The sequence below is a fragment of the Oncorhynchus clarkii genome, chromosome 6, assembly GCF_045791955.1.
Source record: "Oncorhynchus clarkii lewisi isolate Uvic-CL-2024 chromosome 6, UVic_Ocla_1.0, whole genome shotgun sequence".
Lineage (NCBI taxonomy): Eukaryota > Metazoa > Chordata > Actinopteri > Salmoniformes > Salmonidae > Oncorhynchus > Oncorhynchus clarkii.
Window position 1 is genome coordinate 35,699,945 of NC_092152.1, and position 14,065 is coordinate 35,714,009.

Below are 14,065 nucleotides of genomic sequence, written 5' to 3' on the forward strand. Positions count from 1 at the left end.
TTACATACACTCAATTAGTATTTGGTAGCATTGCCTTTAAATTGTTTAACTTGGGTCAAACGTTACGGGTAGCCTTCCACAAGCTTTACACAATAAATTGGGTGAATTTTGTCCCATTCATCCTGACAGAGCTGGTGTAACTGAGTCAGGTTTGTAGGCCTCCTTGCTCGCACATGCTTTTTCAGTTCTGCCCACAAATGTTCTATGGGATTGAGGTCAGAGCTTTGTGATGGCCACTCCAATACCTTGACTTTGTTGTCCTTAAGCCATTTTGCCACAACTTTGGAAGTATGCTTGGGGTCATTGTCCATTTGGAAGACCCATTTGCGACCAAGCTTTAACTTCCTGACTGATGTCTTGAGATGTTGCTTCAATATATCCACATAATTTTCCTTCCTCATGACGCCATCTAGTTTGTGAAGTGCACCAGTCCCTCCTGCAGCAAAGCACCCCCACAACATGATGCTGCCACCCCTGTACTTCACGGTTGGGATGGTGTTCTTTGGCTTGCAAACCTCCCCCTTTTTCCTCCAAACATAACGATGGTCATTATGGCCAAACAGTTCTATTTTTGATTTTTTTTCTTCAGACCAAAGGACATTTCTCCAAAAAGTACGATCTTTGTCACCATGTGCAGTTGCAAACAAAATTATTCTGACATTTCACATTCTTAAAATAAAGTGGTGATCCTAACTGACCTAAGACAGGGAATTTTTATAAGACAGGGAATTTTTACTCTGATTCAATGTCAGGAATTGTGAAAAACTGAATTGAAATGTATTTGGCTAAGGTGTGTGTGTGTGTGTGTGTGTGTGTGTGTGTGTGTGTGTGTGTGTGTGTGTGTGTGTGTGTGTGTGTGTGTGTGTGTGTGTGTGTGTGTGTGTGTGTGTGTGTGTGTGTGTGTGTGTGTGTGTGTGTGTGTGTGTGTGTATGTGTGTGTGTATGTATGTATGTATATATATATATATATATATATATATATATATAAAAATAAATCTCCCCACATCAATCAACACACAATGATTCATAATGAGCAAGCAAAAACAGGTGTCTAGGCATGTTTGCTAATTTATAAAAAATGCAAAACTGAAATATCACATTCACATAACTATTCAGACCCTTTACTTCAGTCTTCTTGGGTATGATGCTACTAGGTTGGCACACCTGTATTTGAGGAGTTTCTCCCATTCTCTGCAAATCCTCTCAAGTTCTGTCAGGTTGGATGGGGAGTGTCGCTGCAAAGCTATTTTCAGGTCTCTCCAGAGATGTTCGATCAGGTTCAAGTCCGGTCACTGGCTGGGCCACTCAAGGACATTCAGAGACTTGTCCCGAAGCCATTCCTGCGTTGTCTTGGTTGTGTGCTTAGGGTCGTTGTCTTGTTGTAAGGTTAACAAACCTTCACTCTGGAGCAGGTTTTCATCAAGGATCTCTGTACTTTGCTCCGTTCATCCTTTCCTCATCCTAACCAGTCTCTCAGTCCCTTCCGTTGAAAAACATACCCACAGCATGATGCCACCACCATGCTTCACCATAGGGATGTTGACAGGTTTCCTCCAGACGTGACGCTTGACATTCAGGCCAAATAGTTCAATCTTGGTTTCATCAGACCAGAAAATCTTTTCTCATGGTCTGAGAGTCTTAAGGTGCCTTTCGCAAACTCCAAGCGTGCGGTCATGTGCCTTTTACTGAGGAGTGGCTCCCGTCTGGCCACTCTACCATAAAGGCCTGATTGGTGGAGTACTGAAGAGATAGTTGTCCTTCTGGAAGCTTCTTCCATCTTCACAGAGGAACTCTGGAGCGCTGTCAGAGTGACCATCGGGATCTTGGTCACCTCCCTGACTAAGGCCGTTCTCCCTATTGCTCAGTTTGGTTGAGCGGCCAGCTTTAGTTAGAGTCTTGGTGGTTCTAAACGTATTCCATTTAAGCATGATGGAGGCTACTGTGTTCTTGGGGACCTACAATGCTGCTGACATTTTTTGGTACCCTTCCCCAGATCTGTGCCTCGACACAATCCTGTCTCGGAGCTCTACAGACAATTCCTTTGACCACATGACTTGGTTTTTGCTATGACATGCACTGTCAACTGTGGGACCTTATATAGACAGGTGTTTGCCTTTCCAAATCATGTCCAATCAATTTACCACAGGTGGACTCCAATCAAATTGTAGAAACATCAAGGACAATCAATGGAAATATCATAGCAAAGGGTCTGAATACTTCTGTAAATAAGGTATGTTTTATTTTTTTTTTAGAATTATGCTAACACTAAAAACCAGTTTTCCCTTTATTATTATTATTATGGGGTAGTGTGTAGATTGATGAGAAAAAAAAATGAAATAAGGCTGTACGTTACAAAATGTGGAAAAAGGGAAGGGATCTGAATACTTTCCAAATGTACTGTACTGATAGAAAATACACTGTTCTCAAATTCTTATTCAAACCTCCTTTTGGATTGGAACCAACTGTAAAAGTATAACTCTTTAGCACAACTTTAATGTTACCAGGTGAATGGGGGAAAAAACTGTACACTGAATAGAAAGTTATTACTGAACTGAAAGTAACAAAAAATGGAGTTATATAATACGACAAAGTACGTTTCGGAAGAACATGATGTACATTCTGAAGCTGGCAAACCTGTTAGAGAGAAAGGTATGCGCTGTCTGGAGAGCAACAGTTCACTGACTAAAAGCTTTGCAATTAAGTTGAGATAAAAGAGCAGGATTCCAGCAAAAGCAGTGTACTTATTTTTTTCAATTTCACATTCACGTAATGTGTGCAGGACTATACTTTCTCAAAGTCATATTGAGTGTTTACATTTGTACCTCACGTAGCCATGTGGAATGTCCACGTGCGGTACTCGCAAACCCATAATAAGTAAGCATATTTAGACATTTAGATGTCCTTGTTTGTTACTCTCAAATATGTTACGAGCAACAGTCATGCCTCTGGTCTTATTTTGTCTAGGCAACTTAGAAACAAAATATGCTTCATAAAATGACATAAAACGTTTTAAACGATGAAGTTCATGATTTAGTAGTTTCAATATGCAGACCGCCTCGGCTCAGATTCAAGGTGGGTGATGTGTAGAAAGTACTGTCCTTTACTCTCTGGTCTTGTGACCATTTGAGCGGAACGAACCATGCCTCAAATATGACAGAATCAAGCCTTAAAACGTTAATTATCCTTGATTATATATGTCAAACACCCTTTACCTTGACAGCTTTAGCCTATATTTATGTAATTAAAAGTTATTCAAGTTGGGCTACATTTTCTGGCGCCTCCCTCGTGTGAGCACACACATTGACATGTAGGCTTTTTTAATTATGTGGATAAATTCCAATGTCGGCTTCTGATCCAATTGTGATTGGAATAATTGTTTGATATTTTGATTGTGTGATTTCCTTAACTTGTCCATTTAGACAACTCAAATCTATATTCTTCTTGTCTGTCATTTAAAAAAAAAACTTGTCCTGGACAATAGGACAAGCGTTAATGTCGAGCCCTGTGCAGGTTTATGTTTTAATATGCAGTACCAGTCAAGTTATACACCTAAGGGTTTCTCTTTATTTTTACTATTTTCTACATTGTAGAATAATAGTTATGAAATCATGTAGCAACCAAAAAAAAAAGTGTTAAACACATCAAAATATATGTTTTATATTTTAGATTCTTCAAAGTAGCCACCCTTTACCTTGACAGCTTTGCACACTCTTGGCATTCTCTCAACCAGCTTCACCTGGAATGCTTTTCCAACAGTCTTGAAGTAATTCCCACATATGCTGAGCACTTTTTGAAAAACAGCTGATAGTCCCACTAAGCGCAAACCAGATGGGATGGCTTGTCGCTGCAGAATGCTGTGGTAGCCATGCTGGTTAAGTGTGCCTTGAATTGTAAATCACAGACAGCGTCACCAGCAAAGTACCCCCACACCATCACACCACCACCTCCATGCTTCACTGTGGGAACCACACATGCGGAGATCATCCGTTCAACTACTCTGAGTCTCACAAAGACACGGCGGTTGGAACCAAAACTCTCATTTGGACAGATTTCCACTGGTCTAATGTCCATTGCTCGTGTTTCTTGGCCCAAGCAAGTATTTTCTTATTGGTGTCCTTTAGTAGTGGTTTCTTTGCAGCAATTCTACCATGAAGGCCTGATTCACGCAGTCTCATCTGAACAGTTGATGTGTCTCTTACTTGAACGCTGTGAAGCATTTATTTGGGCTGCAGTTTCTGAGGCTGGTAACTAATGAACTTATCCTCTGCAGCAGAGGTAACTCTGGGTCTTCCTTTCCTGTGGCGGTCTGGTTTCTGCGACTGAAGAAACTTTCAAAGTTCTTGAAATGTTCCGTATTGACTGACCTTCATGGTCTTAAAGTAATGGACTGTTGTTTCTCTTTGAAATTTGAGCTGTTCTGGTCATAATATGGACTTGGTATTTTACCAAATAGGGCTATCTCCTGTATCCCACCCCTACCTTGTCACAACACAACTGATTGGCTCAAATGCATTAAAGAAAGAAATTCCACAACAGGCACACCTGTTAATTGAAATGCATTCCAGGTGACTACTTCATGAAGACGGTTGAGAGAATGCCAAGAGTGTGCAAAGATGTCATCAAGGCAAAGGGTGGAAACTAAGAACCTAAAAAATTAAACACCTTTTTTGGGTTACTACATGATTCCATATGTGTAATTTCATAGTTGACGTCTTGATTATTATTATACAATTATAAAAAAAAATGTTTTAAGTGTTCTAACGTTTGACTGGTACTGTATATTACGCTGTGTCACATCGATGGCATTAAAATGTAAACGAAAACTAGAGTGTGGGGTCCGCACTGGCAGGTTGTTTATTGACATGAATCTTGTCCTGGAGGCAGAGCTGAGTGATTTCCACCAGCTGCAAAGCCCAAATTGGCTTTACATCGTTTGTGGCTGTGCCCGCAAGGGACTACCCTGTAGAGCTGCCTCCAGTACATGAGCCATCCCAATAAATGCCAACCTGCATCACAGTGTACAAGAATGTGTCTTCATGTGAAGTGTTTTGATACAGTGCGCAGGTACATTTATTGATGAAGCGTTTACAGTGCCACATTGATTTTATTATTGATACCAAGTGAGTGGTGAACTCACAGCTCCTCATTGTTGAGGACGTTGAGCAGATCATGGACCAGGCTGTCACAAGGCAGTGTCTGGTTCACTACGCTGGTAAACAGTCTCTTCCCATGCTGCAGCTTCCTCCATGGGGTCTCCAACAGGGAGTTACTCAAACCATAGATTCCTGCTGGAGCATACACATACAGCATTGCTAGAGAATAGAGGTTGCTCCAAACGTTCATGTTATCCTCCAAAACATACACTCACATACAGAGGTATAGTCTCATAGTCAAAACCCATCCTGCATACATAAAGGTTTATAATTCAACAGCATGGCTTGTATGGTGCAATGATATAGAATAGTACAAGCAATTCCACATTAAGAAAAACAGACCTGGATTTAGACGGATGGGTTCGGCACTGCCCCTGTTTCCATAGTAACACACCGTGTCTTCTTTGGCCCTGCGTTGGACATAATGAGAGAGGGAATCAAGTTGTTGACCGATTAAAGTTGTTTAATTGTGAGGGTCATCCTAAATCAGCGGTTTCATGCCTGAACAATGCGTTGTACAGTTTGCTATTTCCTAATTAATGGAGCCGCTGCATTTGAAGGCAAATTGAAATGCTAAATAAAACAATGGTAAATAGATTTAAAGTAAGAAAAAAAAAATAGTACTCCGATGCAAATCTTCCAGTCTTACTAGGCCTTTACACTGTTTAGCTCTCCGGTCCCCAGTACTGACTTAAAAGGAGATCCTACTTCCATTTGGTATCTCTGACATTATGGTCTTTTCAAATGTAGTACAGGAAACTGAATGCATCACAACCAAAACAAACAAAAAAAGTGTTGACAGTGAATCAATTGCATTGTCAGTTTCTGACAGCCATCAGTAGCATCATCAGTCAATGTGGAGACAGGTGCAACAATATCTCCTCGTCCCCTGGTGGAGAACGTCTGGCTATAATTTATCCAGACACCTATGGCTGTGATCTGTAGAGTCAGTGTCAAGGGTCAAAAGTCTGAAAACCATCAAGACTTTGATATAGGGGGGTCTCTATCCCTGAGGCAGGCTCCATCTATAGAGCTACACTCAGTGGTGTAAAGTACATAAGTAACAATTTAAAGAGTTTTTATTTAATTATTTTCTGGGGTACCTGTACTTTACTATTTCAAATAAAACTGTGTCACATGCGCCAAATACAACAGGTGTAGGCCTTACCGTGAAATGCTTACTTACAAGCCCTTAACCAACAATGCAGTTCAAGAAATAGACTTAAGAAAATATTTACCAAATAAATAAAAAGAAAAAGGGGGGGTGTCAATGTAAATAGTCTGGGTACCCATTTGATTAATTGTTCAGCAGTCTTATGGCTTGGGGATAGAACCTGTTAAGGAGCCTTTTGGTCCTAGACTTTGTCGCTTCGGTATCGCTTGCCGTGTGGTAGCAGAGAGAACAGTCATTGGCTTGGGTGGCTGGAGTCTGACAATTTTTAGGGACTTCCTCTGACACGCCTAGTATATAGGTCCTGGATGGCAGGAAGCTTGGCCCCAGTGATGTACTGGGCCGTATGCACTACCCTCTGTAGCGTCTTACGGTCAGATGCCGAGCAGTTGCCATACCAGTCAGGATGCTCTTGATGGTGCAGCTGTAGAACTTAAGGATCTAGGGACCCATGCCAAATCTTTTCAGTCTCCTGAGGGGGAAAAGGTGTTGTCGTGCCCTCTTCACGACTGTCTTGGTGGGTTTGGACCATGATAGTTGGTTTGTGATGTGGACGCCAAGGAACTTGAAACTCTTGACCAGCTCCACTACAGCCCCGTCGATGTAATGGGGGCCTGTTCGGCCCGCCTTTTCCTGTGGTCAACGATCAGCTCTTTTGTCTTGATCACATTGAGGGAGAGGTTGTTGTCCTGGCACCACACTGCCAGGTCTCTGACCTCCTTCCTATAGGCTGCCTCATCGTTGTCGGTAGCCAGGCCTACCACTGTTGTGTCAGCAAACTTAATGATGGTGTTGGAGTTGTGTTTGGCCCCGCAATCATGGTAGAACAGGGAATACAGGAGGGGACTAAGCACGCACCCCGAGGGGCACAAGTGTTGAGGATCAGCATGGCAAATGTATTATTGCCTACTCTTACCACCTTGGGGCGGCCCATCAGGAAGTCCAGGATCCAGTTGCAGAGGGAGGTGATCCAGTTGTAGAGGGAGATGTTTAGTCCCTGGGTCCTTAGCTTAGTGATGAGCTTCATGGGCACTATGGTGTTGAACACATAGGTGTTCCTTTTGTCCAGGTGGGAAAGGGCGATTGAGATTGCATCATCTGTGGATCTGTTGGGGCAGTATGCAAATTGGAGTGGGTCTCGGGTATCCGGGATGATGCTGTGAGCCATGACCAGCATTTACGCAGGTTACCTTCGCTTCCTTGGGGACCGAGACTATGGTGGTCTGCTTGAAACACATGTAGGTTTTACAGACTCGGTCAGGGAGAGGTTGAAAATGTCAGTGAAGACACTTGCCAGTTGGTCCACGCATGCTTCGAGTGCACATCCTGGTAATCTGTCTGGCCCCTCGGCTTTGTGTATGTGGACCTGTTTTAAAAGGTATTGCTCACATCGGCTATGGAGAGCGTGATCACACAGTTGTCCGGAACAGCTGGTGCTCTCAAGCTCGCTTCAGTGTTGCTTTCCATGAAGCGAGCATACAAGGCATTTAGCTTGTCTGGTAGGCTTGCATCACTGGGCAGCTCGCGGCTGGGTCTCCCTTTGTAGTCCGTAATAGTTTTCAAGCTCTGCCACATCCGACAAGCGTCAGAGCCAGTGTAGTAGGATTCAATCTTAATCCTGTATTGACGCTTTGCTTGTTTGATGGTTCATCTGTGGGCATAGCGGGATTTCTTGTAAGAGTCCAGATTAGTATCCCGCTACTTGAAAGCAGCAGCTCTAGCCTTTAGCTCGATGCGAATGTTGCCTGTAATCCATGGCTTCTGGTTGGGATATGTATGTCGTCGATGCACCTATTGAAGAAGATGATGACTGAGGTGGTATATTCCTCAATGCCATTGGAGGAATCAGAGAAAATATTCCAGTTTGTGCTAGCAAAACAGTCCTTTAGCGTAGCATCCGCATCATCTGACCACTTCCATAGTGAGCGAGTCACTGGTACTTCCTGCTTTAGTTTTTGCTTGTAAAGCAGGAATCCGGTGGATAGAATTATGGTCAGATTTGCCAAATGGAGGGCGATTGAGAACTTTGTATGCATCTCTGTGTGGCGAAAAGGTGTTCTAGAGTTTTTTCCCTCTGGTTGCACATGTGACATGCTGGAAGAAATGAGGTAAAACGGATTTAAGTTTGCCTGCATTAAAGTCCCCGGCCACTAGGAGCGCCACTTCTAGTTGAGTGCGGTCTTAGTGCCAGCATTGGTTTGTGGTGGTAAAAGGACAACTACGAATAATACAGGTAAGAACCCTTGGTAGATGGTACGTTCTACAGCTTATCCTAAGATACTCTACCTAAGGCGAGCAATACCTTGAGACTTCTTTAACATTAGACATCGCACACCAGCTGTTATTGATAAATAGACACACTCCCCCGCCACTCGTCTTACCAGAAGTAGGTTCTCCGTCCTGACGATGCATGAAAAATCCCGCCAGCTCTAAATTATCCGTGCCCATCCAAGAAGGCTCAAGGTCATTGGCCACAGATAAAATGTCAAATCACACTATATGTACAGTCGCTTTGATTGGACTGATCATGTCAACATCATACTTTCAAAATCTTAGCTATCAGTCATCATGAATCAAGCCGACAATCTACTGGCAAATCCTTTTCAATCCTTGTCATATGAAGAGAAATAATGAAGAGACATTATAGATAAAACGTGTCGATACCCATTGGCCATAAACATTCAACAATGAGTGGTTTGGAAGGAAGTGAGGACAGCACAACAAGGAGAGTCCAAAAATGTCTTGTATGCTGCTGCATAAATGTAATATGCCAGGGAGATATGTATGCTGTAGCTAAGAAATTAATACTAAGTGTATGTTTTGTAGTAAGCTGTTCATAGCCCATCTGCCTCACCCTAATAATTCAGTCCATTTACCCCTCTTAATTTCGCCAACTGTTCTGACTTGGTGGTGCACGTGCACATGTAGCCTATTTTAGAGAAATGTAATCATCAAAAATTGTAAGAGCTTTTATTGTCTGCTTATATGGCCCCGTTATTTATCCTATGGTTCTGACTTGGTGTACAGGGAAAATACTGTAAGAACGGCCCATGTTCTGAATTCTGTTGATGTACATTTCAAAAGTGCTTTACAAATAGTTATATTGACAACGTCCGTCATTGTCTTAATCTAAATGACGATTGCCTCTTATACGCTCGTCTTTCCCTTATGCCATAGTGTGTACATCTCAATTCTCAGAAGAAACCATATTTGTTTAAACAAGTCAGCCATATCAGCTATGTATCTTAAAAAGGCAGTAAATGAGGCTGAATGAACGGTTTCGCTGCCAGACAAGGCTCTGCTGATAGCCAGGTGTAGCAGTTCAAGGTGTTGGGACTGCTGTTGGGACTCTGCTATTAGGGCCTACATAAAGCTGTCCCAACAGTTTGTGGGCACCGTTTGTCACCTTTAGAGTGCAATTAAGTATTGTGGCTTTGCTGGCATGCATCTTTTTTTGCCACACCAAGATTTACATGCTAAAATCGCCCCACTGACTACATTGCTAAAGAAAATAAATGTACTCTTAACATTTTCCCTGACACCCAAAAGTACATTTTGAATGCTTAGCAGGACAAATTGTCCAATTCACAAACTTATCAAGATAACACCCCTGGTCATCCCTATTGCCTCTGATCTGGCAGACTCACTAAACACAAAATTGCTTTGTTTGTAAATTATGTCTGACTGTTGAAGTGTGCCCCTGGCTATCCGTAAACTTAAAAAAACAAGAAAATCTTGCCATCTGGGCTGCTTAATAATAAGGAATTTGAAGTGATTTATACTATTGGTATATTTAAAACCAAATACTTTTGCACTTTTACTCAAATAGTATTTTACTGGGTGACTGTCACTTTTGTCATTTTCTTTTAAGGCATTCTTACTTTTACTCAAGTGTGACGACAATTGGGTACTTTACACCACTGGCTACACTATAGATACTAAAGTATGTGGACAGCCCTTGAAATTAGTGGATTCGGCTATTTCAGCCACACTCGTTGCAGACAGGTATATAAAAATCAAGAACACAAGCATGCCATAGACAAACATTGGCAGTAGAATGGCCTTACTGAAGAGCTCAGCGACTTTCAATGTGGCACTCTCGTAGGATGCCACCTTTCCAACAAGTCAGTTCGTCAAGTTTCTGCCCGACAAGAGCTGCCCCGGTCATCGAACTGCTGTTATTGTGAAGTGGAAACGTCTAGGAGCAACAACGGCTCAGACGCGAAGTGGTAAGCCACAAGCTCACAGAACAGGACCCCAGAGTGCTGAAGCATGTATAAATTGTCTGTCCTCGGTTGCAACACTCACTACTGAGTTCAAAACTACCTCTGGAAGCAACGTCAGCACAAGAAGGGTTGGTCGGGAGCTTCATGAAATGGGTTTCCATGGCTGAGCAGCCGCACACAAGCCTAAGATCATCATGCACAATGCCTAGCGTCGGCTGGAGTGGTATAAAGCTCGCTGCCATTGGACTCTGGAGCTGTGGAAACGCATTCTCTGGAATTATTAATCATGTTTCACCATCTGGCAGTCGAATGGACGAATCTGGGTTTGCTGGATGCCACGAGAACACTACCTGCCCCCAATGCATCGTGCCAACTGTAAATAATAAATAATGGTCTGGGGCTGTTTTTTTATGGACCGTGGTAGGCCCCTTACTTCCAGTGACTGGCCTGTACAGAGCCCTGACCTCAACCCCCATTGAACACCTTTGGGAATTGGAATGCTGACTGTGAGCCAGGCCTAATCGCCCAACATCAGTGCCCGGTCACACTAATGCTCGTGGCTATATGGAAGCAAGTCTCCGGAGCAATGTTCCAACATCTAGTGGAAAGCCTTACCAGAAGCGTGGATGCTGTTATAGCAGCAAGGGGGGGAGGGGGACCAACTCCATATTAATGCCCATGATTTTGGAATGAGATGAGCAAGTGTCCTTATACTTTTGGTCATGTAGTGTATAAGAGAGAAGATTACTTTCCTGTCGTGAGATTGAGACTCGTTTGATAATAACATCTGCAAATAGCCGCAGACAGAGGGACTGACAGAATCAATTTTGTGTGACATAAGGGGTTCCGCTGTCCGCTAAATGTTTATCTCTTACAATTAATTACAAGCCAATTTGCCTGTCTGCTGTCCGAGATAGTACATTTGTTTATGCCACAGTAAGCAATTAAGCTGGGAAAAGAGTAGGCAAAGGTTCTGTTGGTGTTACCGTTTCTCATACGTGTAAATGTCCTTGGGCAGAGGAATTTAAGTCGGCCAGTGTGTTAGTAAAAACACTGTGGGAAAATGACAATATGAATGCAATTTCATTAACATTACACCATCTTCCAAACAAACCAAAGAATATCAAAACCCCATGGCTTGATGGCATACCAGTAGAGGTATATCAAGCCGTTTTTTATATATATACCCGAAGCTCCATTGCTACCTTGTTTTACCTACTCCTATAGAAATGGTAGTCTTCAGGTACTCAGCAGGAAGGTCTGATATCACTATTATTAAAACAAGACCCAGATGGCAAATATAAAGATCCAGTCTAAAAAACTGAAGGCCTCTTACACGTCAATGTTGCGATGCAAAATGCATAGCAAAAAAATGCATAGAATTAAAAAGGTTTACCAGCTATTGTTCATCCTGATCAGACAGGTTTTTACATGAACGATACATTGGACATAATTTACGACAACAACTAATCGAAATAATAGTACACCATGAAACATCTAAGAAGCAAAGTCTTGTAATTATAGCGGATTTTGAAAAGGCCTTTGATAAAGTAAGACTGGATTTTATTTATAAATACCAGGATCTTTTCAATTTCGGTGATACTCTAATAAAATGGGTAAAGGTAACATAACAACCCCAGGTGTAAAATAGTAAATAGTGGCTACTTCTCAGAGTTTTGGATTGTCAAGAGGAGTTCAAGGGTGTCCGCTGTCACCATATCTATTCGTTATGGCCATGGAAATGCTAGCTATTAAAATCAGATCAAATTACAACAATAGAGGATTAGAAATCAAAGGCTTAAAAAAAAGAAAAAAAGGTGTCCATGTATGCGGATGACTCAAGCTTTATAATACGTCCGTAAACTAGACCACTGCAATGTTTAATTGAAGATCTAGATAACTTTTCTGGACAAAAACCTAATTATGATTAGTGTAGAATATTACGTATTGATCTTTAAAAAATACAACTTCTACATTACCCTCTAGTCTACCTATAAAATGGTCTGATGGTGAAGTTGACATACTTGGTATTCATATCACAAAATATATAAATCAGCTCTCCTAAAAAAAAGATTTAGCTTTATGTGGGACGCTAAACCAGAAAAAAACAGAGTGCCCATCTATATAATGAATTGGGTGGGTTGAGATGATTAAATATAAAAGCACAAACCGCTCTAAAAGCTTCACTCATTCAAAAGTTTTACTTGAGCCTTAAAATGGCTCACAAGTAGATTACTAAGAAAAGCTCATCCATTATTTAAAAATGGCCTTTTTGCCTTTTGTGCAGATTGCCATGTCTCATTTTTGATTAATTGAAAATGATGCTTCTTTGAAAAATGCATTGCAGAGCTGGCTACAATTTCAATTTCATCCCCCTGAAAAGATAGAACAAATATTACAACAAACATTAAGCTGAACTCAAATGTGCTGATTGAAAAAAATACCTGTAGTTATGGGTATTTTGTTTGTAAATCATATTGTCTATTGGAATGGTAGAGTTGTCTTTCATTGAGTTATCAGAATTGTACGGGAAGGTCCGCTCAATCCAAGAGTACAAACAATTGATTACAGCATTACCCCAAAAATGGAGGAGGTGGCAGCGGGAGGAGGCAGGGAACTGGTCTGTCTGCCCAATATAAAGTTGGAGGTGGAATAAAATAACATCAATAGGAAAGTATACCAGGTTCATTCGAGGACCAGGAGGATATTGACAGCTGTGCCATACAGATTGCAAAATAGTTGGAAAGAGATTTTTGATGTACTGTATGAGTTGATACAGTTGTAGGTCCTTGGGGCTGGGAATGGATATATATATTTTTAAATGTCAATGTTCTTGGGGGGGGGGGGTTCTCAGATGGTTGAGGAGAGATCTTTGGGAACTGTGGGGGGGGGTTATCTTGCAGGGCTGGCAGGTTGAGAGCTTGGGCCGGAGGCTGATGGATCGCTGGTTCGGGTACCTGTTTTTGACCTTGTGGGAGATCTGTCAACGTGCCCTTGAGCAGGGCGTTGACCCTGGTTGCTTCTGTGTGTCGCTAATGTGATGTAGTTGTTGAGCGGCTTCACTGCAAGTATATTGCATGCTTTAAACATTCAATAAAAAAAGAATAATATCAATGTCTCGATGATTAAAGCCAAACAATATATTAAACTTTCTGCAACCTAACTGCTGGTAACTATAGTAATGACATAAATCATCATCTTTTTGCTTTTGTTCATGTCAATGCCTTGTAGCTTCCTTCCATGGGTACAATATTTTCAGCTTCACTGCCTTAAGTTGACTCTGGTTTGATGTCCCGCTCCTAAATTGTATGTAAAACTGCAACCCTGCAGAAAGGTGGCCAGATGGTCCTATGGGCTCATTGGGCTGGGAAGAGATGGAGCTATGTAGATTACTCTCAGTGCCAACCCAGACAAAGATTTGGGCTGAGATGAGGAGCCACAGGAGTTGGCTGCTAGCAATGGACAGCGTTAACTACCAACAGGAAGAGAAAGTTCTGTGAAGCTTTAGAAACAGC

At 41.9% G+C, this 14,065-nt stretch overlaps 1 protein-coding gene across 8 annotated transcripts in view; it reads right to left on the bottom strand.

Annotated features, from left to right (window-relative positions):
* LOC139411064 (transport and Golgi organization 2 homolog) overlaps positions 1–14,065 on the bottom strand; it is a 50,322-nt gene that overhangs the window by 1,881 nt on the left and 34,376 nt on the right. For 5 of the 8 annotated variants that reach the window (XM_071156868.1, XM_071156870.1, XM_071156869.1 and 2 more), the window contains exons 6-7: positions 5,496–5,563; positions 5,138–5,288 (exon numbers count right to left, since the gene is read on the bottom strand). In XM_071156868.1, the coding sequence (XP_071012969.1) occupies positions 5,138–5,288; positions 5,496–5,563 (219 nt within the window). The remainder of the gene's footprint in view (positions 1–5,137; positions 5,289–5,495; positions 5,564–14,065) is intronic. The other 3 variants (XM_071156873.1, XM_071156878.1, XM_071156874.1) reach the window with 1 other exon arrangement.